The sequence below is a fragment of the Eumetopias jubatus genome, unplaced genomic scaffold, assembly GCF_037043125.1.
Source record: "Eumetopias jubatus isolate StellerSeaLion01/CBP00866 unplaced genomic scaffold, mEumJub1_p1.0 scaffold_12, whole genome shotgun sequence".
Classification (NCBI taxonomy): Eukaryota; Metazoa; Chordata; class Mammalia; order Carnivora; family Otariidae; genus Eumetopias; species Eumetopias jubatus.
The window spans coordinates 86,401,232-86,427,462 of record NW_028274818.1 but is presented as its reverse complement, the minus strand read 5'-3'; the positions used below and the strand labels follow the sequence as shown (position 1 = coordinate 86,427,462).

At 40.0% G+C, this 26,231-nt stretch overlaps 1 protein-coding gene and 1 pseudogene across 1 annotated transcript in view; one reads left to right on the top strand and one right to left on the bottom strand.

Annotated features, from left to right (window-relative positions):
• LOC148162850 (solute carrier family 68 member 1-like) overlaps positions 1 to 26,231 on the bottom strand; it is a 50,684-nt gene that overhangs the window by 12,930 nt on the left and 11,523 nt on the right. Inside the window, exons 4-6 of the mRNA XM_088029024.1 lie at positions 14,858 to 15,012; positions 11,762 to 11,845; positions 7,695 to 7,805 (exon numbers count right to left, since the gene is read on the bottom strand). Coding sequence (XP_087885150.1) covers positions 7,695 to 7,805; positions 11,762 to 11,845; positions 14,858 to 15,012 — 350 coding nt within the window. The remainder of the gene's footprint in view (positions 1 to 7,694; positions 7,806 to 11,761; positions 11,846 to 14,857; positions 15,013 to 26,231) is intronic.
• Positions 18,973 to 19,650, top strand: LOC114198789 (nucleoside diphosphate kinase D, mitochondrial pseudogene; annotated as a pseudogene).

Below are 26,231 nucleotides of genomic sequence, written 5' to 3'. Positions count from 1 at the left end.
CCTTCAGCTCAGGTCATGATCTCAGCATCCTGGATTCGAGCCCCATATCGGGCTCCCTGCTCATCAGGAAGTCTGCTCCTCCCTCTCCCTCTGTGCTCTCTCTCCCTCTCTCTCTCTCTCTTTCAAATAAATAAATAAAATCTTTAAAAAAAAAAAGAAAGAATTGAAGGGTACTAAATGAAAAAAATATGCAGCCAAGAATACTATATCCAGCTAGGCTGTCACTGAAAATAGAAGGAGAGATAAAAAGCTTCCAGTACAAAGAGAAACTAAAAGAATTTGCAGTCACCAAACCAGCCCTACAAGAAATATTGAAAGGAGTCCTCTAAGCAAAGAGAGAGCCTAAAAGTAACATAGACCAAAAAGGAACAGAGACAATATACAGTAACGGTCACCTTACAGGCAATACAATGGCACTAAATTCATATCTTTCAATAGTTACCCTGAATGTAAATGGACTAAATGCCCCAATCAAAAGACACAGGGTATCAAATTGGATAAAAAAACAAGACCCATTGATATGTTGTCTGCAAGAGACTCATTTTAGACTCAAAGACACCTTCAGATTTAAAGTGAGGGGTTGGATTTGCAACGATGTGGATGGAACTGGAGGGTGTTCTGCTGAGTGAAATAAGTCAATCAGAGAAAGACATGTATCATATGACCTCACTGATATGAGGAATTCTAAACCTCAGGAAACAAACTGAGGGTTGCTGGAGTGGTGGGTAGGAGGGAGGGGGTGGCTGGGTGATAGACATTGGGGAGGGTATGTGCTATGGTGAGTGCTGTGAATTGTGCAATACTGTTGAATCACAGATCTGTACCTCTGAAACAAATAATGCAATATATATTAAGAAAAAAAGAAGAAGAAGAAGATAGCAGGAGGGGAAGAATGAAGGGGGGGGAATCGGAGGGGGAGATGAACCATGAGAGATGATGGACTCTGAAAAACAAACTGAGGGTTCTATAGGGCAGGGGGATGGGGGGATGGGTTGGCCTGGTGATGGGTATTAAAGAGGGCACGTTCTGCGTGGAGCACTGGGTATTATGTACAAAGAATCATGGAACACTACATCAAAAACTAATGATGTAATGTATCATGATTAACATAACAATAAAAAATTTAAAAAAAACTAATGATGTAATGTATGGCGATTAACATAACAATAAAAAATTTAAAGAGAAAAAAAATAAAGTGAGGGGTTGGAAGACCATTTACCACACTAATGGACATCAAAAGAAAGCTGGGGTGGCAATCCTTATATCAGACAAATTAGATTTTAAACCAAAGACATAAGAGACATAAGAGATAATAACATAAGAGATGAGGAAGGACACTATATCATACTTAAAGGGTCTATCCAACAAGAAGATCTAACAATTGTAAATATTTATGCCCTTAACATGGGAGCAGCCAATTATATAAGCCAATTAATAACAAAATCAAAGAAACACATTGACAATAATACACTAGTAGTAGGAGACTTTAACACTGCCCTCACTGAAATGGACAGAGCATATAAGCAAAAGATCAACAAGGAAATAAGGGCTTTAAATAACACACGAGACCAGATGGGCTTCACAGATAAATATTCAGAACATTCCACCCCAAAGCAGCAGAATACACATTCGTCTACAGTGCACATGGAACATTCTCCAGAGGAGATCATATCCTGGGTCACAAATCAGGTCTCAATCAGTACCAAAAGATAAGGATCATTCCCTGCATATTTTCGGACCACAATGCTTTGAAACTCGAACTCAACCACAAGAGGAAAGTTGGAAAGAATTCAAATACATGGAGGCTAAAAAGGATCCTACTAAAGAATGAATGGGTCAACCAGGAAATTAAAGAAGAATTTAAAAAATTCATGGAAACAAATGAAAATGAAAACACAACTGTTCAAAATCTTTTGGATGCAACAAAGGCAGTCCTAAGAGGAAAATATATAGCAATACAAGCTTTTCTCAAGAAACAAGAAAGTTCTCAAATACACAACCTAACCCTACACCTAAAGGAGCTGGAGAAAAAACAGCAAATAAGGCCTAAACCCAGCAGAAGAGGAGAAATAATAAGGATTAAGGCAGAAATCAAGGAAACTAAAAGAACAGTAGAACAGATCAACGAAACTAGGACCGGGTTCTTTGAAAGAATTAATAAGATGGATAAACCCTTGCCCAGACTTATCAAAAAGAAAAGAGAAAGGACCCAAATAAATAAAATCATGAATGAAAGAGGAGAGATCGCAACCAACACCAAAGAAATATGAACAAGTATAAGAACATATTATGAGCAACTATATGCCAACAAATTAGAAAACCTGGAAGAAATGGATGCATTCCTAGAGATGTATAAACTACCAAAACTGAACCAGGAAGAAATAGAAAACCTGAACAGACCCATAACCAGAAAGAAAATTGAAGCAGTCATCAAAAAATCTCCCAAAAAACAAGAGCCCAGGGCCACATGGCTTCCCAGGGGAATTCTACCAAACATTTAAAGAATTAATACCTATTCTTCTGAAACTGTTCCAAAAAATAGAAATGGAAGGAGAACTTCCAGACTCATTTTATGAAGCCAGCATTACCTGATCCCAAAACCAGACAAAGACCCCATCAAAAAGGAGAATTACAGACCAATATCCCTGATGAACGTGGATGCAAAAATTCTCACCAAAATACTAGCTAATAGGATCCAACCGTACATTAAAAGGATTATTCACCACGACCAAGAGGGATTTATTCCTGGGCTGCAGGGTTGGTTCAACATCTGCAAATCAATCAATGTGATACAATACATTAATAAAAGAAAGGACAAGAACCATATGCTACTCTCGATAGATGCAGAAAAAGCATTTGACAAAGTACAGCATCCTTTCTTGATGAAAACTCTTCACAGTGTAGGGATAGAGGGTATGTACCTCAATATCATAAAAGCCATCTATGAAAAACCCACAGCAAATATCATTCTCAATGGGGAAAAACTGAGAGCTTCTCCCCTAAGGTCAGGAACACGGTAGGGATGTCCACTACCACCACTGCTACTCAACATAGTACTGGAAGTCCTAGCCTCAACAATCAGACAACAAAAAGAAATAAAAGCCATCCTAATCAGCAAAGAAGAAGCCAGACTCTCACTCTTTGCAGATAATATGATACTTTATGTGGAAAACCCAAAAGACTCCACCCCAAAACTGCTAGAACTCCTACAGGAATTCAGTAAAGTAGCAGGATATAAAATCAATGCACAGAAATCAGTTACATTTCTATACACCAACAACAAGACAGAAGAAAGAGAAATTAAGGAGTTGATCCCATTTACAATTGCACCCAAAACTATAAGATACCTAGGAATAAATCTAAGAGGCGAAGAATCTGTACTCAGGAAACTATAGAATACTCATGAAAGAAATTGAGGAAGACACATAGAAATGAAAAAACGTCCCATGCTCATGGATTGGAAGAACAAATATTGTTAAAATGTCTAGGCTACCTAGAGCAATCTGCACACTTAATGCAATCCCTATCAAAATACCAACAACTTTTTTCACAGAAATGGAACAAATAATTCTAAAATTTGTATGGAACGAGAAAAGACCCTGAATAGCCAGAGGAATGTTGAAAAAGAAAAGCAAAGCTGGTGGCATTACAATTCCGGACTTCAAGCTCTGTTACAAAGCTGTAACCATCAAGACAGCGTGGTACTGGCACAAAAACAGACATAGATCAATGCAACAGACATAGATCAATGGAACAGAATAGAGAGCCCAGAAATTGACCCTCAACTCTATGGTCAACTAATCTTTGACAAGGCAGGAAAAAATGTCCAATGAAAAAAAGACAGTCTCTCTTCAAAAAATGGTATTGAGAAAATTGGACAGCCACATGCAGAAGAATGAAACTGGACCATTTCCTTACACCATACACAAAAATAGACTCAAACTGGATGAAAGACCTAAATGTGAGACAGGAGTCCATCAACATCCTTGAGGAGAACACAGGCAGCAAACTCTTCGACCTCAACCGCAGCAACTTCTTGCTAGACACATCACCAAAGGCAAGGGAAGCAAGGGCAAAAATAAACTATTGGGACTTTATCAAGATAAAAAGCTTTTGCACAGCAAAGGAAACAGTCAACAAAACCAAAAGACAACTGACAGAATGAGAGAAGATATTTGCAAATTACATATCAGATAAAGGGCTAGTATCCAGAATCTATAAAGAACTTATCAAACTCAACACCCAAAGAACAAATCATCCAATCAAGAAATGGACAGAAGACATGAACAGACATTTCTGCAAAGAAGACATCCAAATGGCCAACAGACACATGAAAAAATGCTCAATATCACTGAGCATCAGGGAAACACAAATCAAAACCACAATGAGATACCACTTCACACCAGTCGGAATGGCTAAAATTAGCAAGTCAGGAAAGGACAGATGTTGGCAACGATGCAGAGAAAGAGGAACCCTCTTACACTGTTGGTGGGAATGCAAGCTGGTGCAGCCACTCTGGAAAACAGTATGGAGGTTCCTCAAAAAAAGGAGCTACCTATGACCCAGCAATTGCACTACTGGGTATTTACCCCAAAGATACAAATGTAGTGATCCGAAGGGGCACATACACTCCAATGCACCCCAATTGCACTACTGGGTATTTATCCCAAAAATACAAATGTAGTGATCAGAAGGGGCACATGCACCCAATGTTTATAGCAGCAATGTCCACAATAGCCAAACTATGGAAGGAGCCTAGATGTCCATCGATAGACGAATGGATAAAAAAGATGTGGTGTATATATTGGAATATTATGCAGCCATCAGAAAATGAAATCTCACCATTTGCAATGACATGGATGGAACTAGAGGGTATTATGCTAAGTGAAATAAGTCAATCAGAGAAAGAGAACTATCATATGATCTTGCTGATATGTGGAATCAAGAAACAAGGCAGAGGATCACGGGGGAAGAGAGGAAAAAATGAAACCAGATGAAACCAGAGAGGGAGACAAACCATAAGAGACTCTAAATCTCAGGAAACAAACTAAGGTTTGCTGGAGTGGAGGGGAGTGGGAGGGATGGGGGGTATCTGGGTGATGGACATGGGGAGGGTATGTGCTATGGTGAATTTTGTAAGACTGTTGAATCACAGACCTGCACCCCTGAAACAAATAATATATTGTATGTTAATTTAAAAAAAGAAATAATTGATAAACTGGGTTTCATTAAAATTAAAAACTGCTCTGCCAAGGACAATGTCAAGAGAATGAGAAGACAAACCATAGACTGGAAGAAAATATTTGCAAAAGGCATACCTGATAAAGGATTGTTATCCAAAATATGCAAAGAAATCTTAAAATTCAACAATAAGAAAAAGAACAACTTGATTAAAAAATGGGCAAAAGACCTGAACAGACACCTCACCAAAGACATACAAATGGCAAACAAGCATATGAGAAGCTGTTCCACATGAAAAGGCATTAGGAAACTTCAAATTAAAATGAGATAAACACTTACTAAAATGACTAAAGTCCAAAATATTGACAACACCAAATGCTGATGAGAATGTGGAGCAATACGAACTCTTTATTTCTTTGCTGATGGGAATTCAAAACGGTACAGCCACTTTCAAAGACAGTTTGGCAGTTTCTTATAACACAAAACATACTCTTATCATACAATTCAGCAACTGTGCTCCTTGGTACTTACCCAAAGGAGAAAACATATATCCATATAAAAACCTGCATATGGATGTTTAAACAGCTTTATTCACAATTGCCAAAACTTGGAAGCAACCAAGATGTCTTTCAGTGGATGAATATATAAATAAATTATACATCCAGACAATGGAATATTAATCAGTACTAACAAGAAATAATTTACCAAGCCATGAAAAGACATGGAGGAAACATAAATGCATATTACTAAGTGAAAGAAACCTATCTGAAAAGGCTACATACTATATGATTCCAACTATCTGACATCCTGAGAAAGGCAAATCATGGAGACAGTAAAAATATCCTTGTCGTTGGGGTTAGAGGGAAGGGTGGGATGAATAGGTGGAGCACAGGGGATTTTTAGGGCAGTAAAACTATTCTCTATGACACTGTAATGGTGGATACATGTCATTACACATTCATCGAAACCCACAGAATGTACAACACCAAGAGTGAACCCAAATGTAAACCATGGACTTTGGGTGATAATGACATGTCAGTGTCATGTAACCAATGTACCGCTCTGGAAAGGGGGTGGGTGTTGATGTGGGGGAGGCTGTATCTGGTGGAGGACAGAGAATATAGAGGACCTCTGTACTTTCTGCTCAATTTTCTAAAACTGCTCTAAAAAATAAAGCAAATAGGGGCACCTGGGTGACTCAGTAGGTTGAGCGACCAACTCGTAGTTTCAGCTCAGGTCATGATCTCAGGGTCATGAGATCAGGCTCTGCACTCAATGTGAGTTGGCTTGGGATTCTTTCCCCCTTCCTTTCCCTCCCCCCTTTACCCCTCCCCCTGCTTGCACATGCTGTCTCTCTCAAATAAATAAATAAATAAAATCTTTAAAAAATAATAATAAAGCAAATAAATAAAAAATAAATTAATCTTCTACTGCCTCACTACCACCATTTATCTCACAGTGAAACAAAAGTAACAAAGCAGAGCTGCAAGGACCTACAAGACCTGGCCTCCCTCGTGCTTACTTCTTCCTTGTGAGATCTAGAAAGCCAGGCATGGTATCCCTCTATCCTTTTACACTTGCTGTGTTTTCTGCTTCCCCCAGAGGGCCTCCATGGTGTCCTCCCAATTCCCTGCATTTATTCAAATGTCACCTCCTAGGACCTTCCATCACTCTAATTAAAAATGTAGCTTTCCCCAACCTTTCTTATTCCCCATCTTATTTTATTTTTCACCAAAAAACTTATTGCCAACTAACATACTACGTATTTTATTTACTTTTTGTCTTCATGTCTCCCATTAGAACTAAGTCTATGAGGACAGAGATCTCTGTTGGTTTGTTCGCTGACACTCACTGACCCTATCACAGAGCATAGGACATGGTAGGCTCTCAATGACATTTGTTGAGTGAATAAATGAATAGCTTATTAAGAGTTCTCTCATGCTTCCAGACATTTTCCATGCTGTTTCTTCTGCCTGGAATGATGTTCTTCAGTGTTCAGTAGGGGAAATCCAACTCAACCTCCAAAATTCAGCTCACTTCTCAGAGGTGCTCCCTTGTCCAGGGAGACTGAAGTAGGAATCTCTTTTCTGTATTACCACAGTGCCCCATTTTATGCTTCTGGTAGAGCCCTTATCACAGTGTTTTATAATCTGTGGGGCTCCTTGGAGGCTCCTTATTCATCTTGTATCCCCAGCACCTCTAAACCTGGCAGATAGTAGCATGCCCTCAGAAACATTCGTGAATAAATGACGTAGATAAAAAGATAAAAACAATCAATATGTAGTTTAGTGTGAATTATATAGACATTTGTAGTATCCTTTAAGGAACATCCTTAAAGATACTCCTATGAAAATTTCTTTGGCATTAATACTCTCTGTTATAACTTCCTCAAAATCTGAGAACTAATGACTAATAATATCCAAAGTCCAAGATAATTGCCTGGTAATCAATGTAAAAGCCTGAGTTTGCTTTCATATTTCCTTTACATTATTTCAAAGGCATTTTTACTCTACCTTTTTTCTGGGTTTCCATATCCAAACTCTTTTAGCTTAGAGAGTATCATCATGGGAGCTGGTTTTGTAAACAAAGCCTTGATGCCAAAAACCACTGAGGAAAGGGGTAACCTGAAACAGACAAAGAGAGCATGGGTCTGTATCACACAGTGTGTGTGTGTGTGTGTGTGTGTGTGTGTGTGTGTGTGTGTGTGTATCAAGGACCTCTTTGTCAATTAAGTCCTCCTTGACCCTAACCAGACAATAGTAGAAATAGTATAGTAGTTATAGAATGTTGACCCCTCAGTGATAGTGGTTATAGAGCTAGAAGAACCAAACTCTTTCAATGAAGAAACAGATCAAAGAGAGACACAGCTAGACTCAAGTGGTTGATAAGTGAGAGCTGTATGTGCCCTGTCCTGTGTTGAGTCATTTAAACCCCACAACAGGGGTGCCTGGCTGGCTCAGTCCATGAGTTCAAGTCCCACGTTGGGCAGGAGACTACTTAAAAAAAATTGTAAAACCCACAACAATCCTATGAGGAAGACATTGTCACTCCTATTTTAGAGATGGGAGAATAGATGAAATTGTCCACAGTCCCATGGCTAGTAAGTAGGAGAGCTGGGATTCACACTGAAGTTTCTCAGCCCAGGTTTAATGAAGGGTTACTTAAGTGTGTTCTAACTAAGAATCCTGCCATATCATTTTTGATAATTAGGTTATGTCATATAAAAAATCAATAAATCCAGTGCGTTGACTGAATAAACTGAAATCCTGTCATATTTCCACTAATGGTGGAAACCTTGCAACCAAGGAGGAAAGAGAAGAAAAAGCAAGAACAGGGGGAGGAGGAGAAAGAAAAAGAAAGGGAAGAAAGATGAGGCAGGAGGATTGGAGGAAGTATAATTTTATGGGAAGAACTTGGGTTTCACTCCCAGTCCTTCAGTCTGATGGTTATATTACCTCGGGAAAGTTAACCCCTCTCATGAGTCTTAGTTTCTTGAAAATGAGGATAATTATGGTTGTATGATAATATTGTAATACAATTGCTGTCTATCTTCCCCACTAGGCTGTCAGTACCACAGGGTAAGGGCTACATCTGTTTTGGCTCATTGTATTAAGTTCTCTTTTTTTTAAGATTTTATTTATTTGACAGAGAGAGAGAGGGAGAGAGCACAAGCAGGGGAAGCAGCAGGCAGAGGGAGAAACAGGCTCCCAGCTAAGCAGGGAGGCCAACGTGGGGCTCAATCCCGACCCTGGGATCATGACGCGAGCCGAAGGCAGATGCTTAACCGACTGAGCCACCCAGGCGCCCCCACTGTATTAAGTTCTTATCTGACATGCTCAGGACAGTCAACAATCAGCTAGAGCAAAACAATCCTTTTTACAAGAAGAGATGTTAACTCTTCCACCCAGGCGCCCCCACTGTATTAAGTTCTTATCTGACATGCTCAGGACAGTCAACAATCAGCTAGAGCAAAACAATCCTTTTTACAAGAAGAGATGTTAACTCTTCTGTTTTAAGTGAAATGTACTCATTCACCAATCTTTTCTTTGGGTTTTTCCTTTGAGTATGGGCCCATGGGTGAAAGTACTGTGCCATCTTTCTCCCAAGGACAGTATCCATATTACATGATCTACAGTTTCTACTGCCAATTATAGAGAGAACCTAAAGTTGTTTACAAGGCAATCTGAGAACACAATAGCTTTAGGTTTTTATGACTTTCCCTCAAGACATTTATAGTTCTCATCACATCAGATCTAATAGTATTTTTTTTACATCTTGCCTTTGTCTAATCTTTATAAAGCATTCAACTTAGTTTTCATAGAAATAACTTTCATCTCACCCTTATAGATCCTAAGCAATTAAATACTGTCATTATAATAACATTTGCAGCTGACATTAACAGATTTAAAACAAAAAGTACTAACTCTTGCTAAGGATACAACTTAATTTTTTCAAAGATTTTATTTATTTGTCAGATAGATAGAGAGAGAGCACACACAAGCAGGGGGACTGGCAGGCAGAGGCAGAGGGAGAAACAGGCTGAGCCAGGAGCCCAATGCGGGACTCAATCCCAGGACCCCGGGATCATGAAGTAAGGATAAAACTTATGCTGCCAGAAAAGCACAGGTATCCTCCAGAGTAGCCACTTGTCAAAAGCATACAGCATGCCATGTACATAAAGAGTATGTTTTAGGAGCACCTGGCTGGCTCAGTTGGTGGAGCATGCAACTCTTGATCTCAGGGTCATGACTTTGAGTCTCACGCTGGGTGCAGAGATTACTTTATAAGTTAAAGGGACACCTGAGCGGTTCAGTTCATTGGGCGTCCAACTCCTGGTTTTGGCTCAGGTCATGATCATGGTTGTCAGATTAAGCCCCACATTGGGCTCTGCACTCAGCATGAAATCTACTAGGTATTCTTTCCCCCTCTCCCTCTCCCCTTCTGCTCACTACCCTCTGCCTGCTTGCGTGCTCTGTCTCTAAAATAAATAAATAGATACATACATACATACATACATATATACATATGTAAGTAAACTTTTTTAAAAATTAAAAAAAGAGAGATAGAGTATGTTTTAAAGGGAATCTGTTACAAGGCCTCCTATATTGTATCTCCAGCATTTACCACTATGCCTGACACATTAGGAGGCAATCAGTACATATTTAAATAATATCTTTTTTATTTTTTTTAAGATATTATTTATTTATTTGAGAGAGAGAGAATGAGAGAGAGAGCACACGAGAAGGGGGAGGGTCAGAGAGAGAAGCAGACTCCCTGCCGAGCAGGGAGCCCGATGCGGAACTCGATCCCGGGACTCCAGGATCATGACCTGAGCCGAAGGCAGTCGCTTAACCAACTGAGCCACCCAGGCACCCCATATTTAAATAATAACTACCATACAAGGCTGGGGTGAGACTTGAATGAGCAAAAGCCACACAATGCTTATACACATTGGCATGTGGTAAATGTTGGTGCCCTTTTCTTTCCAACTGTTTGAGACATTTTATTTACTTGTTTCCAGTCTCATTCAAAAAGAATTTGAGATGGGCGCCTGGGTGGCTCAGTCAGTTAAGTGTCTGCCTTCGGCTCAGGTCATGATCCCAGTGTCTTGGGATTGAGCCCTATGTTGGGCTTCCTGCTCAGTGGGGAGTCCGCTTCTCCCTCTGCCACTCCCCCTGCTTGTACTCTCTTTCTCTGGCAAATAAATAAAATCTTAAAAAAAAAAAAAGAATTTGAGAGTTGTAAGATGTTTACTGAAGTTTCTTCTTGTTAAATTACTCATTTTAAAAAAAGTGATTTGAGTCAGTCACTTTTCTAGACACTGGTGAAGACATGGTCCTACACTGTAAGGAGCTCAGCACCTTGCTTATCAACCCAAACATAACTTAGTAACAAAACCCTGAAACAGGAAAGGAATTATGTAAAGAGGAAATCAAGCAGCTGGATTGGCAAAGCTTTCCTCAACATAAATTTTATTAAAAAAAAAAGAGGCCATGCTGTCTCAATGTTTCTACAGAGCTGATAAAGAATGTACCTGTGTTAAAATAACACATTCCTCTCTAATCTGTAAATAGGGCACATGTCAGAAAACATTACCAATCAAGTGAATTTTACAGCTTACCACCATACTAAAGAACAAAACCTCTCACCAGCAGCAGCTTACAGTTTTTCAAGTAAAAAAAGATAAGATGGACCTTTTTTTAATTTTTAATTTTAATTCTTACAATGTCACAGAGCAAAGGCCACTTTGCCTTAACATCAGTATAATAAGCATACTGCAATAGGTAGAACAAAGCTATCTGAGATTTCACTTTGGTTTCTGAGATCTAATCCTGTTGTAGCATTGGCTGTGTGAACCTGAGGGATAAAAAATTATGATGCCCTTTCAAAGGCAGGGGAAAGTTGCCCAGGACAAACAATTATGAATATCCTATTATGTTCTACTCTCTAATTCCCAATGATGCGTCTTATGATCGTCTCTTAGATACATGATTTGTAGTGGTAATATAACAGGCAGACTCTGATAGGTCCTGCCTCCATGTGATATTCTCGTAGCTAATATTTGAATAAATGTACTTACTGACGATTGAACTTCAGTAAATCTGCATCAACCATGTCAGCTAGTGGCAGGTTAAACAAGCGAAAAGAAGCTTGCACAATCACCCTAGAAGCAATTTTAAAAATATACATATAAAATATGCATATAACTAGGAGGCACAGATTTTGTTTAAAAAAAACAAACATCAAATGAAAGTTGAAATTTTGTTTGTAAGAAAGAAAAATGAAATAATGTACAGTTGACTCTTACTATTATTTGATAGAGCACAAGTAGGCAGGCCACAGACAGAGGGGCAGGCAGAGGGAGAGGAGAAGCAGGCCCCTCACGGAGCAGGGAGCCCGATGCGGGGCTCGAAGCCAGGACCCCGGGATCATGACCTGAGGTGAAGGCAGGCGCTTAACTGACTGAGCCACCCAGGTGTCCCCCAAAACCATTTTTTAAAATCCCAAGCAAAAAATAGTTATTTCATTTTTTTATTCATTTATTTATATTTAATTTTTTAAAAAAGATTTTATTTATATGACAGAGAGAGAGCGCACAAGCAGGGGGAGCAGGAAAGGGTGAAGCAGGCCCCCCATGGAGCAGGGAGCCCGATGCAGGGCTCGATCCCAGGACCCTGAGATCATGACCTGAGCTGAAGGCTGACACTTAACCAACTGAGCCACCCAGGCGCCCCAGTTATTTCATTTTTAAAAGAGAAGTATGTATTCATATCTATATAATATTTGGGGGGATAGAAGTGTGTGCCTAATATATCTTTATTTTATAGTACAGTTAACCCTCAAATAACACAAGTTTGAACAGCATAGGTCCACTTATATGGGGACTTTTTTGAATAAATACAGTACAGTACTATAAATGTATTTTCTCTTCCTTATGATGGTTTTCTTATTCATGCTTTCTTTTTTCTAGCTTACTTTATTGTAAGAATACAGTATATAATACATATAATACACAAAATGTGTCTGCTTCTCCCTCCGCCTCCTGCCTCGCCTGTTCGCTCTCTCTCTCTCTCTGACCAAAAAATAAATAAAATCTTTAAATAAAAATAATGGTTTGGGGTTTTTTAGTTTTTATTTAAATTCCAGTGAGTTCACATACAGTGTAATATTAGTTTCAGGTGTACAATTTAGCAATTCAACACTTCCATACAACACCTGGTGCTCATCACAGCAAGTGCACTCCTTAATCCCCATCACCTATTCAATCTCCTCCCACCTCCCCGTAACCATCACTTTGTTCTTTACAGTTAAGTCTGTGTTTTTAAAAATGGTTTTTATGCTGTTTCCTCATTCCCAAATGACTACCTTCTCATTTAATCTGATTAAATTATGGGCTGATTCTAAAAAACAAAACAGGCCAGGGAAATTAATCAGACAATTTTCTCTTGCTATCAAAAACAGGATAAATTAAGGACTATAAAAGAACATATAACATTTTAATTATGATAGGAGAATGAAAATGGGGGAATAGTTTAAGTAAAAAAAAAGGCAAAAAATTTTCATTCTAAAATCACTATAAAAATGTCATTTTGGGGGCGGGGGTGCCTGGCTGGCTCAGTCGGTGGAGCATGCAACTCTTGATCTCAGGGTTGTGACTTCAAGCCCCATGTTGGGTGTTGAGTTTACTTAAAAAATAAAATCTTTTAAAAATGTCGTTTTAGATATAGGCAGGGCCACCATTATATACTTAGAAAATAGTTATCTATGTGAGGTTCTAATGTCATGAAATTCTGCCAAGATTTCAATCCTTTGAGTTAGTTACTCTACTCTCCACTACCAATCTGTTCAAAATGCAAATAAATCTTCATGAACATTTTCTCAAATTGTTCCAGCAGTGACCTGGGGTAGGAATATTAGTTTCTCCACCCAAAACACATTTTCTAATGATCAACTATTTGTAGGAACTGTAGTAGGTAATGGCGCCACAGCGATAAGAGACTAGACCCTACTCGCAATAAGCTCAGTCCAGTGGAGGCCACAGGCAGTCCCAGGCAGGGGGGTAAACGCTCCAGCACAGATAAGGGCGTGGGAGTCATGCAGGAGGGACACCTAATCCAGATGAGGACATCAAGGAAGTCTTTTCAGAGAAGCACATCCCTGAACTGCAGCCTTCAGAAACACCAGGAGAGAGCCAGGCAGGAAATGGTGAACAGCTTTCCAGGCACAGAATGCTGCATGTTGACATAAGGTATTTGAACCAGGAACTACGAAGTATTCCTGTTTGGTGTGGAGTACAGTGAAACTGAAGAGTAATAGAAAATGGGGATGAAGAAGTAAACAGGGACTATAATAACAAAAGGCCTCATCTGTCATCATTTGGATTCTATCTTGAAAGCAGTAAGAAGCCACTTAAGATCATTAAGCAAAGGAATGACATGTTCTTCTAGGAGCAGTGTGGAGGAAGGGTTTGGAGGGACTGGAGACAAGGGGACCATCTGGGAGGCCGTATACCTCTCCATCTGAGAGGATGAGGACCTGAGCTACAGGAATGGCAATGGGAGCAGAGAAGGGATGGATTCGGGACGTATTAGGAAAATAAAACTACTACTAAACTGATAGCATATTGGACATAGGAGACAAAGAAGAAAGAGAAGACAAAAACAAAGTCACAGACCTGGATGCCCAGGCAGACTGTAGGCCATTTCCCAAGATGGGGACAAAGGCAAAGAACATATTTGGGGGCAAGATCCTTATTTGGCAGCAGCATTTACTAAATGATGCACTTTAATAGGTTAAAAAGAGGAACTTTAACATCAAAAACTAATGATGTAATGTATGGTGATGAACATAACAATAAAAAAATTAAAAAATAAATAAAAATAAATAAATAAAAAGAGGAACTTTACTACAAAATCTAATGTATGAAATAACTTGAAAAAAGAAGCTGTGAGGGGCGCCTGGGTGGCTCAGTCAGTTAAGTGTCTGACTCTTGGGTTCAGCCCAAGTCATGATCTCAGGGTTCTGAGATCAAGCCCCGCATCAGGCTCTGCGCTGTGTGGGGAGCCAGTTTAAGATTCTCTGTCTCCTTCTCCCTCTGCCCCTGCCCCTCTAAAAAAAAAAAAGAAAAGAAAAAAATCCTAGGGTAATTTGGGGATTGGCACTGGCATTTACTTACATGATAATAGTGAGGTAAAGAGCCAAAAAGTAATAATATTGCTGTCCGAGAAATAACATGACAATGGAGGCTGTTCCTTCTAGGTAGAAAGAAATTAAGATAATTTTATAGTAACCACACTTCTTCAGCCAGGACTGACTGATAAGTACAAGGCACTGAAACGGAAACAGAGTGACATAGTGTTAATAAGTTGGATTCCCACGAATTAGGCTTACTCTTGCTGATGACAAAGTAAATGTTCTCAGCAAAAAAATAAATTTGCTTCTGAATTGTAATATCGTTGAAACACACAAGTGATACTGTCTATTGTGACTAGAAATGCTATTACTCATATATATCCATAAAAATTGACTAAGGATAGTAATATTCCATAATAACAAAGAAACAGCTATTATTTCCTATAAAACAAACAAACCTGAAAATGGTTTCCTACATTTTCATTTTCACACTAATATGAAGAGATTTTACTAAAACCAACCATATGAAAGAATCCATCACTTAGAAACAATCAACATGGGGCGCCTGCGTGGCTCAGTCTGTTAAGTGTCTGACTTGATTTCTGCTCAGGTCATGATCTCTGGGATGGAGCCCCGCAATGAGCTTTGCACTCAGCGGGGAGTCTACTTCCCCTCTCCCTCTTTCTGTGCCCCTCCCCTCCCCCGCTGGCACACTTTCTCTCTAAAATAAATAAATAAATCTTAGGGGCGCCTGGGTGGCTCAGTTGGTTAAGGGACTGCCTTCGGCTCAGGTCATGATCCCAGGATCCTGGGATCAAGCCCCGCATCGGGCGCCCTGCTTGGCTGGAGGCCTGCCTCTCCCTCTCCCACTCCCCCTGCTTGTGTTCCCTCTCACGCTGTCTCTCTCTCTCTCTCTGTCAATTAAATAAAAAATAAAATCTTTAAAATATATATATATCTTAAAAAAAGAGAGAGAAACATCAACATTGCTTTATGGTGATGTGAAAAGTCCAATTAAAATCTAATATAAATCCAGATTTTAAGATTTGGGATTAAAGCCCAGAATTTACCCAGCATACAGTAGGTAAAACAATATTTACTGAATAAGTGAATATATATTTCACTATTGTTCTTACTGTAATATATCTGAAATGTAATTTTTAGCCAAAATCAAGTACCATAAATAATAGTTTATGATTCTATCCACATTTCTTTGGGTTTTGTTTCTTGCCTAATCTTACGTATTTTCATAATTCTAACAGGCTCATGTTGAGAGCTCAGACTTAACATTTTTTTCTGCATTTCAAGCTATCATTGAAAAAATTCATTGTTCTAGAGTGAAAAGTTTGTGCTAAATATACATATGTACATTAACAAAGATCAGAAGATATTCTTTGTTTTCAATTAAAAATTACATTGTTTAGCCTTGAAAAGTTTTCACTAACCAAATGTACATACATTACATGAGAATTTTGAATGATGTAAGTAGAATACAAATGTACTGTAATAAACAAAAGGGTTTTTTCCCCCTAACTTTTTGGCTTACTTCTCTACTTTCAAGGAACAAGAGCTCATTTTCTGGATACTAAAGACAATGGCTCAGTGACTGATGTGATCCAAGGCATTTCTTAGAGTTCTGTAAGAGAAATACATAGAACACCCCGGCAAGTCCCATTATAGTCCTCCATATAATAATAATATTGTAAAATTACACATTTCTACATGTTGAAATGAAGCTGCTTGTTCTTGGTATCTAATACAGGAGTATATAAAACACAAGAAATTATGGGCGCCTGGGTGGCTCAGTCAGTTAACCGCCTGCCTTTGGTTCAGGTCATGATCCCAGGGCCCTGGGATTGAGCCCCACATCAGACTCCCTGCTCAGCAGGAAGCCTGCTTCTCCCTCTTCCTGCTTCTCCCGCTGCCTGCCGCTCCCCCTGCTTATGTGCTCTCTCTCTCTCTCCGACAAATAAATAAAATCTTCAAAAAAAACCACACACACAAGAAATTATAATAATATAAGAAATATGTGGTAGAGTAGAAAGTGAAAGATTTTGAAATCAGATGTCCCTTGGTTTGAATTCAACTTTGCCACTTTACCAGCTGTGTGGATCATAGACAAGTTATTTTACCTGAAGGACATTTCCTCCAACTAACACTCTCTCTGTGTGTCTCTGTCTCTCGCTGTCTATCTTGTCTCTCTCTCTCATCTAGCACATATTTAGTTATTATTATAATGTCCAATATACAAAAAGATATGAGCCAATGATATAAATGATAAAAATGTTGAGAGAGACTGCTTTTTCACTTACTAAAGTCTTCTACAAACTGAGGGTTTTGGCTCTCCATTCATGTTTATTGAGTAGGAGTTTGTGAACAGTGTGTCTCAGCACAAGTGTTGGCAAACCTATGCCAAAGAAGCCTAAATCAAAACAGATAAAATCAGTGTGTTCTTGCAGTGAAAATCAAATAAAATATTTGCCACATCAAGTCTTAATAATAAAAGCTAACATTTCTAGAGGGTTTAGTTTGTGCCAGGAACCATTTTAAGTACTTTGTATATTTTGAGTCACTAAATCCTCATAATAATTCTATTCATTAGGCATTATTTTTATTCTCATGTTACGGATGAGGGAACTGAGGCACAGAATGGTTAAGTAACTTACCCAGGGTCACATAGCTCGTGAGAGGGGAGCGGGACTCCTCCCTGGCAGACTCCATGCTCTTAACCCATTTACTATCCTGCCTCTCTGAGGGGACTGGGATGTGGAAGAGTCACAGACCTATTAAAACAGTTATTAGAGGGGCGCCTGGGTGGCTCAGTTGGTTGAGCGACTGCCTTCGGCTCAGGTCATGGTCCTGGAGTCCTGGGATCGAGTCCCGCATCGGGCTCTCCCTGTTCGGCTGGGGGGTCTGCTTCTCCCTCTGACCTTCTTCCCTCTTGTGCTCTCTGTCTCTCATTCTCTCTCTCAAATAAATAAATAAAATCTTTAAAAAAAAACAGTTATTAGAGAGAACGAGCATGTGTTCGTTCTTTTCTCCTTTCAACTATTCAACTCCTCAAAAAGAAAGCCCTGAGAAGACAGCCTGAGAAAATGAAAATATGGTGCTTATCCTTCATCACTATACCCAACAGTTAAAGTGACTTAGACAAATAAATAATGAAAACAACAAATTCCAATCAGCTGTCATTTTTTTCTTTTTACCCCAATAATTTATGTAAGTGTCACTTCTCTGGAAATTAAGAATACACTTAAAGCAACTTTGGGTTTCCACTTTATAATGATTTTTTATTGAGGTCAACAGAAATTCATGTTAGTTTGAGGGTTTGAGAAAAGGGATTGTTGAAATCTTTTGGCCATGCTTCCCTTAAAATGTAATAGCCAAGATGAGTAAGTCACGGGGATAAAAGATGCAGCATAGAGAACGCAGCCAATGGTATTGTAATGGCATTGTATGGTGAGCACAGCATAACATACAGACATGTGGAATCACCACATTATATACCTGAAACTGATGTAACATTGTGTGTCAACTACACTTCAATAAAAAGTCTAAAAATTTATAGCCAAGAGAGACGGGGAGAAAGTACTTGCTGAACACATATCCAACAAGGGACTTGTCTCTAGACTATGTAAAGAACTCTTACAATTCGGTAAAAGTTGATGACAAACACTCAATTAAAAAATAGGCAAAAGATCTGAACAAACAATCCACCAAAAAGGTATATGAATGGCAAGTAAGTACGTGAAAAATACACTAACATAATTAGTAGCCATTAGGAAAGTGTTAAATCAAAAACCACAATAAAAAACTGCATACTAAAACTAGAATGGTTAAAACTAAAAAGACTGATCATAAGCATCGTTGAACAAATGGAACACTTTTACATTACTGGTAGGAGTGTAAAATGATCTGGTAAACACTTCAGCAGTGTTTTTAAAAGTTAAACACATAACCTACCATGCAACCTAACCATTCCACTCTTAGGTATTTACCCAAGAGAAAGAAAAGCATACATCCATTCGAAGACACAAATGTCCATAGCAGCTATATTTGTGATAGGCCCAAACTGGAAACAACCCAAATGCCAATCAAAAAGTGAATGAAGGTCCGCCCTTTCTCCCTCAGGGCTCAGTCAGTCGCGCTCTTTGCGCTCAGCCAGCGGCCCTCGGGCCGAGGGTCATGGGCGGCCTCTTGGGGCGCGCGGCGCTGCCGGGGCTGCTGAGCGGCCCGCGGGCCCCGAGCCCGAGCCTGCTCGCATGCCCCAGCTCGGGAGGGTCCTCCTGGACCCGGGAGCGGACCCTGGTTGCAGTGAAGCCAGATGGGGTGCAGCGGCGGCTTGTTGGGGATGTGATCCAGCGCGCTGAGAGGAAGGGCTTCAAGCTGGTGGGGATGAAGATGCTGCAGGCGCCAGAGAGAGTCCTTGCTGAGCACTTCCATGACCTGCAGAGGAAACCCTTCTACCCAGCCCTCATCAGCTACATGACCTCTGGCCCCGTGGTGGCCATGGTCTAGGAAGGCCCCAACGTGGTCTGCTCCTCAAGGCCCATGGTAGGACACACCAACTCAGCTGAGGATGCCCCTGGCACCATCAGGGGGGACTTCAGTGTCCACATCAGCAGGAACATCATCCATGCCAGCGACTCCATGGAGGGGGCCCAGAGGGAGATCCAGCTATGGTTTCAGAGCAGTGAGCTGGTGGACTGGGCAGACGAAGGCCACCAGAGAAGCATCTACCTACCCTGGGCACTCAGGCTGCCTTCAGCTACCCCAGCAGCCACCCAGGATCAACTAACTACCTCTGTCGTCCAGAACTTAAGCCCACACCTATGATTCTCCCTTCTGTCCCAGACCACCTCCCTGTCTACCTTCTGCCCCACCCCAGCCCAGAGGGGTTGAGCAACCAACTTTATGTTCCCTTTAGTATCCTAAGGCAGTAAGAAATCGGACCAAATCCTTTCTGTACCAAAGTGCCAGATAACCTTTGGGGCGTCTCCAAAAGTGTGTAGTGTAACCACCCTTCCCCCAAAGGGGGGTGGGACATTAAAATTCGCTGTGTTGTGTAGGGGGGGTGAATCGTTTAGTATAGTTTCTGCCATCTCTGAGGTAGGACTTTATGCAAAGTTGTAAGAGTTTGAGAGTACAAATAAAGCTTACGCTCATACACCAAAAAAAAAAAAAAAAAGTCAATGAAGAAACAAATTGTGATATATCCGTACAATAGGATACTCTTCACCAACAAAAAAAAAAGAAATATTGAGGGTGCCTGGGTGGCTCAATTGGTTAAGCATCTGCCTTCGGCTCAGGTCATGATCCCAGAGTCCTGGGATCAAGTCCTGAATCGGGCTCCCTGCTCAGTGGGGTGTCTGCTTCTCCCTCTGCCCCTCCCCCAGCTCATTCTCTCTCTCTCAGAAAAAAATTGATATCCACAAAACATGCAAAGGAATCTACACCAAAAAAATAGTACATACTATATTATTCCACTTACATAAAATCTAGAAAATGCAAACGAATCTATAGTGACAAAAAGCAGGTGGGTGCTTATCTGGAGATGAGGGAGGGTGGGGAAGGGCTGGAGGAAGGGATTATAAAGGGGCTCAAGGAAACTTTGGGGGGTGATGAGTATGTAAACTATTTTGAATGTGGTAATGGTTTCATGGAACATACATATGTCAAAATGTACCAAGTCACACAGTATAAATAAACGTAATTTATTGAGGGTCAATCATACCTCAATAAAGCTGTAACAACAACAAAAGATGCCTTTCTTTCAACTCTTACATTTTTTCCCAAGTACTTAATAGATCATGAAAAACAACAACTGGGGCCTGTGTTAAAAGCTATTAAGCATAGTTTGTAACAGAAAACTACTGGAAATAGCCTAAAATCCATCTACAGTTCAATTATGAACACTGATGTAATTTACCCCAACACAGCTATTTTTAAAAAGTAGATTTACATATGACATGGAAATTTCCATAACTTTTTAAGTTTAAAAAACAGGATACCCAAAACTCATAGATGTTTCAATAGTGCATGAATCTTTACAGCAAACATACTATTTTTGTGGGTGCCTGGGTGGCTCAGTCGGTTGAGCATCTGCCTTTGGCTCCAGTCATGATCCTAAGGTCCTGGAATCAAGTCCCGCATTGGGCTTCCTGCTTGATGGGGGAAGTCTGCTTCTCCCTCTGCCCCTTCCCAGCTCGTGTGTGCGCTCTCTCTCTCAAAAATAAATAAATAAAATCTTTAAAAAATGTATTAATTTTGTAATACAAAAACAAAGAAAAAAAGAAGTTATGATTTGCTCAGATGCACAGCAGTCCTTCACTCCATCAGAATTCAACCGTCTGGCGCTCTCTACCCAGAACATGGCTATGAACTAGAGGAAATGAAAAACATCTATGGGAATTACTTGGTAAAGCTCATGTATTTTGCTTTGAAAGAGCCCCTCAGGTCTTCACTAAATATCTATCTATCTAAATATTTAGGAATAAATTTAATCAAAAGAAGGGCAAAACGTATCCTCTGAAAACTACAAAGCATTGTTGAAAGAAATTTTAAAAGATTGAAACAGATGGAAAACACTCTGTGTTCATGGGTCAGAAGATTTAATATCGCTAAGATAGCAAAGTACCCACACTGATCTACAGATTCAGAGCAATCCTATCAGCATCCCAGCTGTCTTCTTTGTAGAAATTGACAGGCTGATTCTAAAATTCACATGAGTTTGCAAGGGAGCCAGAATAGCCAAAACAATCTTGAAATAGGAGAACAAAGTAATAAGGCTCACACTTTCCAATTTCATCAAAAAAGTGAAAAGATAACCCAAATGGGACAAAAATTTTGCAAATGGTATTTGCAAATCTGATAACAGATTGTATCAAAAATATGCAAAGAACTATTACACCTCAGCAGTAAAAAGACAAATAACCCAATTAAAAACTGTGCAAGTGAACTGAATAGGTATTTGTCCAAAGAATATATAAAATGGCCAGTAGCATATGAAAAAATTCTCAAAATCATCAGCCATCAGGGAAATATATATCAAAATATCAGTGAGATGCTATTCCACTCACTAGGATGGTTATAACCAAAAAGACAGGTAGTAGAAACTGCTAGTGAAGATTTGGAGAATGTTAGTACACTATCAGTGGGAATATAAAATGGTGCAGCCACTTTGGAAAATAGTCTGACAGTATCTCAAAATGTGAAACAGAGTTCCTACATCTGTGTGTCCATGCAAATAGTTGTGTTAATGTTCATAGCAGCATTACTTATGAATAGTCAAAACGTGGAAATAACCCAAATGTTCATCAACTCATGAACGGATAAACAAAATGTGGTGTATCTATACAATGGCATATAATTTGGTCATAAAAAGGAATAAAGTATTGATACCAGCTACATCCATATAGAAGTCCAGAATGAGTAGGGAAAGTAGTAATGATTGCTTAGGGCTGGGGGGTAGGGAGGACAGGGAAATATGGGGGCAATAGCTAAAAGGGTATGACTTTTTTTTTAAGATTTTATTTATTTATTTGACAGAGAGAGACACAGCGAGAGAGGGAACACAAGCAGGGGGAGTGGGAGAGGGAGAAGCAGGCTTTCCGTGGAGCAGGGAGCCCGATGCGGGGCTCGATCCCAGGACCCTGGGATCCTGACCTGAGCTGAAGGCAGATGCCTAACAACTGAGCCACCCAGGTACCCCTGAGATTTTTTTTTTTTGAGGTAATGAAGTGTTCAAAAATTGACTGCAGTGATGGTTACATATATCTGTAAATATACGAAAAACCATTGAATTGCACATTTTTAAATTTTTTTAAAGATTTTATTTATTTGACACACAGAGAGAGAGAGAGAGAGGGAGGGAGAGCATGAGCAGGGGGAGGGGCAGAGGGAGAAGCAGACTCCCCGCTGAGCAGGGAGCCAGACATGGGGCTCAATCCCAGGTGACCTGAGTCAAAGGCAGATGCTTAACTGAGTGAGCCACCCAGGCACCCCACATATTTTTTTTTAAAGATTTTATTTATTTCTTCATGAGAGACAGAGAGAGAGAGAGAGAGAGAGGCAGAGGGAGAAGCAGGCTCCCAAGGAGAAGGGAGCCCGATGCGGGACCCGATTCCAGGACTCTGGGATCATGACCTGAGCTGAAGGCAGACGCCTAACCATCTGAGCCACCCACGTGCCCCCACATATTTTTTTTTAAAGATTTTATTTATCGGGCTCCTGGGTGGCTCAGTTGGTTTGGTGTCTGCCTTTGGCTGGGGTCATGCTCCTGGAGTCCCTGAATAGAGTCCCACATCGGGCTCCCTGTTCTGGGGAGAGCCTGCTTCTCCCTCTGCCCCTCACCTGGCTTGTGCTCTCTCTCTCTTGCTCTCTCTCTGAATAAATAAATAAAATCTTTAATTTATTTATTCAGAGAGAGAGAAAACATGAGTTGGGGGGAAGGGCAGAGAGGAAGAGAGAATCCCAAGTAGATTCCACGCTGAGCATGGATCCCAATGTGGGGCTCCATCTCACAACCCTGAGATCATGACCTGAGCTGAAACCAAGAGTTGGATGCTTAACTGAGCCACCCAGGTGCCCCAAATTGCACATTTTAAATGGGTGAATTGTATGATATGTGAATAACATCTCAATGAAGCTGTGAAAAAAATCTATTCTTTTTATTTTTTATTTATCATTATTATTTTTATTTTAAGTAGGCTCCACACCCAGCATGTGGCTTGAACTCACAACACTGAAATCAAGAGTCACATGCTTTACCAACTGAGCCAGCCAGGCACCCCTACTCTTTTTATTTTTAACATAAGAGTTTAACAAACTTTTTTATTTTTACTTAGAGGAGATACTATAGACAAGTACATGATTAAAAGTGTGAAGATGTATATATATATTATTAGACATATTTATATAAAAATGTATATATATTTTAGTATCTAATAATGCAGACAAGAGCTCAAACAGTTCCCCATACTGGGTCATTGAACATAGGAGCAAACAGCTTGACAAACTTCAAACTGTCCTGAAGGAATAGCATCATTTCAATATGCACACCCAGTACCGGGGACTATTCTGATAACCCCAAAATGATACTCTATTTGGTACACTCTGCTAAGTAAACCATGTAAATATAGTACATTTTAGAGACGGAATCTAAAAGTGCATAACTCTAAAGGCAGATGCCTCTGAACCTCCCTGTTCTCATCTGTAAGCATAAGAAGAGTCTCTCCCTTGAAGGTGGTTGTGAGGATTAGGTGAGATAATGTGTACAACGTGCTTGGCATGGTTCATGGCACATAGTAAGCACCCAATGTGACCCACCATTTTTACGGTATATACAGTAACCAAACTATGACAAAGGCCTCGAGCTAATCTTCAAAAAGACAAACCATATCCTGTATGCTTTGCATAAGAAAGTGTGGCAAAACATGCAGAAGAATGAAACTGGACCATTTCCTTACACCACACACAAAAATAGACTCCAAATGGTTGAAAGACCTAAACGTGAGACAGGAGTCCATCCAAATCCTAAAGGAGAACACAGGTAGCAACCTCTTCGACCTCAGCCGCAGCAACTTCTTCCTAGAAACATCACCAAAGGCACAGGAAGCCAGGGCAAAAATGAACTATTGGGATTTCATCAAGATAAAAAGCTTTTGCACAGCCAAAGAAACAGTCCACAAAACCAAAAGACAACCGACAGAATGGGAGAAGATATTTGCAAATGACATATCAGATAAAGGGCTAGTATCCAAAATCTATAAAGAACTTATCAAACTCAACACCCAAAGAACAAACAATCCAATCAAGAAATGGGCAGAAGACATGAACAGACATTTTTCCAAAGAAGACATCCAAATGGCCAACAGGCACATGAAAAAGTGCTCAACATCGCTCGGCATCAGAGAAATCCAAATCAAAACCTCAATGAGATACCACCTCACACCCGTCAGAATGGCTAAAATTAACAAGTCAGGGAACGACAGATGTTGGCGGGGATGTGGAGAAAGGGGAACCCTCCTACACTGTTGGTGGGAATGCAAGCTGGTGCAACCCCTCTGGAAAACAGTATGGAGGTTCCTCAAACAGTTGAAATTAGAGCTACCATTCAATCCAGCAATTGCACTACTGGGTATTTACCCCAAAGATACAAATGTAGGGACCCGAAGGGGTACATGCACCCCGATGTTCATAGCAGCAATGTCCACAATAGCCAAACTGTGGAAAGAGCCAAGATGTCCATCGACAGATGAATGGATAAAGAAGAGGTGGTATATATACACAATGGAATATTATGCAGCCATCAAAAGGAATGAGATCTTGCCATTTGCAACGACGTGGATGGAACTGGAGGGTGTTATGCTTAGTGAAATAAGTCAATCAGAGAAAGACATGTATCATATGACCTCACTGATATGAGGAATTCTTAATCTCAGGAACAAACTGAGGGTTGCTGGAGTGGTCGGGGTGGGAGGGATGGGGTGGCTGGGTGATGGACATTGAGGAAGATATGTGCTACGGTGAGCGCTGTGAATTGTGTAAGACTGTTGAATCACAGATCTGTACTTCTGAAACAAATAACGCAACATATTTTAAGAAAAAAGAAAAAGAAGAAGATAGCAGGAGAGGAAGAATGAAGGGGATTAAGTCAGAGGGGGAGACGAACCAGGAGAGATGATGGACTCTGAAAAACAAACTGAGGTTTCTGGAGGGGAGGAGGGTGGGGGGGTGGGTTAGCCTGGTGATGGGTATTGAGGAGGGCACATTCTGTATGGAGCACTGGGTGTTATGAACAAACAATGAATCATGGAACAGTACACCAAAACAAATTATGTAATATATGGTGATTAACATAACAATAAAAAAATTAAAAGAAAAAGAAAGTGTGGCAAAACTTAAAATATTTTAGAACTATTTCTATCCCACATGGTTTAAATATTCTTGAAACCATGTAAACATGTAAACAGTAAAAACTCATCTGTCTAGAATGACTTATTTTCTGAAGAGAATAATGAATTTTACTTATTTAATTATGAAAATAGTAAAAACCCGTATCATAGCCTAGGTTAAGTCATATTTTGGGGTGATATATTTAGGTGAAGGAAAGCAATATGATTCATCAACTCTCCAGCTGGTGTAAAAAACCCAGCAGGCTGGTGTACTTTTTGAAGGAGGACATACCCTTTCCAGTAATGGTCATGAGCATGGAAATTTAATAACCTTCTGGAATTCCAGGACTCAGTCTTTTAGCCAAGTGTTTTGAAACCTGGCTTCAAGAATTCTTGATCAAGTAACCCTCTTCCTTATAGTAGTTACAGGAACATTAAAGGCCTGGGTAAAGCAAAATTGCCATTTATTTCCATCCAAACCTCTGCTATGTGAGAAAGCTCAGGAGAACAAAATTCAAAAGC